This window comes from Elgaria multicarinata, chromosome 3, assembly GCF_023053635.1.
Source record: "Elgaria multicarinata webbii isolate HBS135686 ecotype San Diego chromosome 3, rElgMul1.1.pri, whole genome shotgun sequence".
Lineage (NCBI taxonomy): Eukaryota > Metazoa > Chordata > Lepidosauria > Squamata > Anguidae > Elgaria > Elgaria multicarinata.
The window spans coordinates 156,458,921-156,464,643 of NC_086173.1; the positions used below are offsets into that span (position 1 = coordinate 156,458,921).

Here is a 5,723-nt window from a genome sequence, read left to right on the forward strand (position 1 = left end):
AAAAGGTCCCACCAATCGGCAGTGAATGTTTCCTTTTTTTGTCCCCTCAATACTCTTTTTTGTGTGTGATAGTTTTTTCTGATAATGCCAGCTCCCATACTATATTTTGGCATTTTTGTGTCATTAATCCTGTTGCATTTTTCCAACATCTGGCTATTAATAATTTGGCTACTGTCAGCAAAAATCCTATTAAATTCATTCTTCGTAAAAGTTCGTTGGTATCTTTAAATATGGGCAAAAGAGCTAATTATGGTGTCTCATTAACTTCGCCAATTATAGTAGAAATTTCATGAAAGACCTGTTTCCAGATGTTAGCAAGTCCTGCACGTTCCCACCACATCTGTTGAACTGAGCCAACCAGTCCATACTTTCGCCAACATAGTGGTGATGAACTCTTATCCATATGGACTAGCCATGCTGGAGTTAGATACCACTTTCGTAAAAACTTAATGGATTCTCTTCACAGCGTGCCGAGGAGGCCTTATATGAAAATTTACCCCACATAGCAGACCATTGTGCTTTTATTTGTAAATTCCAATCTGTTTCACAAATCTTACATTGACTTTGATGTGATCCTAATATTTTTTGAGATTAATAGTGAATATAGGCTTGATATCAGTCCCTTTTCTTTTTCATCCAATGTTTATCAATATTGTTTCAAACTCTTAGATTACTGGTTCCTTGTTGTAGAATTAGTAGTTTTCTTACAGATGTGCTAATCTGATACCAGAGAAGCCAGGTTATGTCTGTGAAGGTTAGTTTGTTTCTCCACAAATATCGTGGAAGAGGTGGAGTGTTTTTGTAATCTCATAACCTAAATAATTTTGCCTCTTTTAATTTATTTTTAAATTTACAGGTCTGTCATTCCTTTGAAATTGGGGATGGCCATGTAGAGAGGTATGATCGGTGAAATTCCAGACACGAGACGCTCCTTCCTGTATTTCCATATTTCCAATGGTGATTTTAAAAGTATATTTTGTTTTTTTTTTTGAAGCACTTCTGATCTCTTTTTAAATAAAGTGTATAATCTGTGGATCTTGCTATTTAAATAAAGATCTTCTATTTGTACCCATTGTTTTTCTTGTGAGTCATTCATAATGATAAGAGTTCTAAGTTGATATGCTTCATAATAAAGTTTAAGATTAGGAACTTGCCATCCTCCCTCAGCTAATGGTGTGTATCTTAACTTTTGAAGTACAAGGCTTCTTATTTTAAAGATAAAACATTCCTGAAAAATGTAAAAACATGAATTTTGAGGGTTTTACAAATTTATTTTAAAATGTAGGTTTGTCGTGAGGGTGTGAAGAGGTGATTGAGTGTTTTATCGAGGGGGAGGAAAACCTCATGCACCTAGGCCAAAGAGCTCTTTGCCAGGAAGTCTTGCTAGAGAATTTATTTTTTCCTTCCATGATAAGATGCCAAAGGGATGAATTTCTACATTTGTATGTTTTCACTTTACTGCAGAGATGCCAGGGCGGAAATGGATGGGCTGTCCTGGATATGACTTTTCTGCTACATTGTGGTGGACCTGAGCTTGACTTCTGCCAATTTGAACAGTGTGAAACTGGATTGTGAAAGGTGTCATGTTAAAGTCAGTCCCTTGTATATCATGTCCCTGAAATGCAGGGTGGACAACATGTGGCCCTCCAGGTGTTTTGGCCTACAACTCCCATCTGCCCTAGCTGGATGATGGGAGTTGTAGAACAGAACATCCGGATGGCTACAACTTGCTTACCTCTGGTGTAATGCCTCAGTGTTCTCCTTCAATCAAGTTCTTTCAAAGAGTACTTGAGGAAGCAAAACTCAGCCCCCAGGTATCCCAGATGGCTCCATTTCTGGCTGTCGGGGTTCCGCCTATGACCTGGAGCCCCTGAGAAACTCCTTAAGGATCTCTTCCCTCCTTAAAAGTCCCACCTTCCTTTACTTTCACATTCAAGACACTTGTGACTTAACAACTAATTTACTCATAAATTAAGCAAATCACAATTAAAGATGTTTAGTCACTAGAGCCGAGGGATACAAAAAGCATTAAGAGAAAATAAAAGTTGTAAAAGCGCAGGTTTCTCTATCCTAGCTGCACGTTGAGTTCTCTAGGCTGCTTCTTCCTGCTCCTTCCTCATGCTGTGATCTTCCTGGTCTTTTCTCTCTCTGTTTCTCTCACTCTGTCTCTTTTTAAGTCCTCTTCCCCAAAGCACAAGATACTGTTTCAGCTGTGATAAACAGGAATTCCCCCTCCCAACAGAAAACTCCAGGCCCTTAGGCCTGACATTATTACCTTGCCTTTGAAGGCCTCAAAACTTCACATCGGCAGACCTCACCGACTGGGAAGTCTAATGAATAGCAGAATACATTGATTAAGTGGGAAATAAGTGGAGCATAAAGCTGCTTTGAGATGGTTTTGAAAGAAAAGAAAGTCATTGAAGTGGCTGTTGCATGCAAAGGTTACACCATACAAATCTAGCTAAAATGTCACACTATGGGCGTATTCAGACAACATGCTCAACCACGGCTAGACCGCTAACCTTTTGCAGCAGAAGGTTAGTGTTAAACCGTGGTCATGTAGCCACCATAGTTAGGAATGTTTCACATGACATGCTAAGCTATAATGTTTAGCTTAAGCTGCTTACGCACCGTGGCTTAAATGCATCGTCTGAACAGGGTCACTGTTGGCGCACCTGATCTCCCACCAGCTGACTTACTGCAAAGCAGCTTCTCACTTTCCCGCTGTCCTGTTTGTTCGTAGATTTCTTCTTTATAGATCTTTGTCCCCAGTAGGCCAAGTCAAGAAAACAGGACGCGGATAAGAACTGAATGTTTTTCTTTTCCCAAGCAGTTAATGAGGAGGACTATGGTAATAATTTGGAGCCTTCTCCTTGGAAGCAATTGGGCATGAAGCAGAACAAGAGACATTTGGAAATAAAAAACCAAGGAATGTAAGGGAGAAATCCTTTGCTTCTCAGTGTGCTGATTTCCACAAATCCCTGACCCTACAAGATTGCAAAGGAAAGAGAAAGAGAAAGTGTCAAGTGTGGGGGAAAGTACTTGAAGACCAATTAAAATTAAGAAGATATTGCAGAACCTGAATAGGGAAGGAACAAAATAAGTGCATGCTGGATGGAAAGATGTTCAGTAGAGGGCACCTTACTAAACATTGAAGAACCCACACAGCAGAGAAAACCTATAAATGTATGGAGTGCAGAAAGAGCTTCCTTCAGAGCACTAAACTTATTATACATCCAAGAAATCACACAGAAGAGAATCCATATCAGTGCATGGCACGTGGAAAGTCCTTTCATGTAAGAAGTACTCTAACTTCACATCAAAGAACCCACCCAAGGGAGGAAGCTTACCAGTGCATGACATGTGGAAAGAGTTTTAGTCAAAGTCATAACCTTAATGCACATCAAAAAACCCACACAGGAGAAAAAACTTATGAATGTATGGCGTGTGGAAAGAGCTTTAATAAAAGTCAAAACCTTAGTGTACATGAGAGAACCCATACAGGGGAGAAACCGTATAAATGCATGGAGTGTGGAAAGAGCTTTCGAGTAAGCAGTAGCTTTATGGTACACCAAAGAACCCACACGGGGGAGAAACCATATCGATGCATGGAGTGTGGAAAGGGCTTTAGTAATAGCAGTGATCTTACTGTGCATAGAAGAACCCACACAGGGGAGAAACCATATCAATGCATGGAATGTGGAAAGCATTTTAGTCAAAGTCATAACCTTAATGCACATCAAAAAACCCACACAGGAGAGAAACCTTATGAATGTATGGCATGTGGAAAGAGCTTTAATACGAGTCAAATGCTTACTCAACATCAGAGAACCCATACAGGAGAGAAACCGTATAAATGCATGGAGTGTGGAAAGAGCTTTTGAGTAAGCAAGAGCCTTACTGTACATCAGAGATTTCACACAGGGGAGAAACTACATCAATGCATGGAGTGTGGAAAGAGCTTAAATATAAGCAGGAGCCTTACTGTACATCAGAGAACCCACACAGGGGAGAAACCTTATCAATGCATGGCGTGTGAAATGAGCTTCAGGCAGTACAGTACCCTTAGGACACATCAAAGAATACACACAGGGGAGAAACCATATCAATGCATGGAATGTGGGAAGAGCTTCAGCAAAAGCAGTAACCTTAAGATACACCAAAGAACTCACACAGGGGAGAAACCATATCAATGCATGGAATGGGGAAAGAACTTTAATAACAGAAGTCAATTTACTTCACATAGAAGAAACCACACCGGGGAGAAACCATATCAATGCATGGAATGTGGAAAGAGCTTCAGTACGAGCAGTAGCCTCATTGTACATCAAAGAACCCACACAGGGGAGAAACCATATCAATGCATGGAATGTGGAAAGAGCTTTACTAACAGCAGTCCGCTTACTACACATAGGAGAACCCACACAGGGGAGAAACCATATCAATGCATGGAATGTGGAAAGGGCTTTAGTAACAGCAGTCAACTTACTACACATAGAAGAACCCACACAGGGAAGAAACCATATAAATGCATGGAGTGTGGAAAGAGCTTCAGCGTAAGCGGTGGCCTTAGAGTACATTAAAGAAGCCATAAAAAGGAATGACCACATAAATATTTAGAGTGTTGACAGAGTTTCCATCATCCAAGGATTTATACTGAACATCAAAGTACTTATACAGCCATAAAGCCACATAAAGCCAGAATGGTAAAAACTGCATAATTCAGAGCAGAGCTCTTTATTTACATGAAAAACCCATAGAAGGCAAATTATTTAAATAGTGTCAAAAGTCTTCACCAATTTCCACGATATTGTTATTTATTCACAATATCTATGTACTGTTTCTCATTTGAAACTAATCCCAATGTGCTTTACAAAATAATAATTTAAAAACAAGATTGTACACACACGATAGTATCATGACGCGTATATAAATATAGCTCATTGCTGTGGAATGAGCATTTCCCCTTGATGACTGCTTTCACCTCTTCTCATGTGTTAGCCCATGATTTAGCTTCTGGAAGATTCTTTCTAACGTAAAACTCAGAACTCTTGCTACATCAGTATAACAGGTTAAATCGCCACACAGGAGAGGTGGTATGCAAGCCATAGACGTTCAATATTGTAGTTCCATAGACGTTCAATATTGTAGTATGCATGATCTGAAACTATTGTCCCTTTTATTTCGGAGGTCTTGCTTACTTGGCTTATTTCCCAGGAAATAATTCACTGTGCCTTCTTTATGTACATGTCTTTCAACTATGATAAATTCACTTCTTTTTATATAATACATACTGTTTAATTGTAGTTCTGTTAATTTCCTTGCACCTTGTGTGTGTGTGTTTTGTATTCCAATTTGGTATCCTGCCTTTTTTGCTTTTTGGGTTTGTATACCCCCTCAAAGAAGCAATGCTGGCCAGGTTTACAAGCCATGGCCAGGCTATAAGTATGCAAATTGTGCCCGGAATGTGCCATGGCTTAGAAGAAGCCACCATGGCTTGGTATCACCATGGTGATTGTCTGAACCAGGTCTTAGGCTCTTGATTGGTGTTCCCAACTCCTTCACATTGACCTGGTTTGCTCATCACGGCAGCCCATTTATTTTATTTTATTTTATTTATTACATTTTTATACCGCCCAATAGCCAAAGCTCTCTGGGCGGTTCACAAAAATTAAAACCATAAAGAACATAATAAAACATCCAACAATCTAAAAACCCCAATA

At 39.6% G+C, this 5,723-nt stretch overlaps 1 protein-coding gene across 1 annotated transcript; it reads left to right on the forward strand.

Annotated features, from left to right (window-relative positions):
• Positions 1–3,578: 3,578 nt before the first annotated feature.
• On the forward strand, positions 3,579–4,583 carry LOC134396248 (zinc finger protein 436-like). The gene is given in 1 exon segment (XM_063122670.1): positions 3,579–4,583. A coding segment is annotated over 1 exon segment (975 nt). The 5' UTR covers positions 3,579–3,608.
• The last annotated feature ends 1,140 nt before the right edge of the window (positions 4,584–5,723 follow it).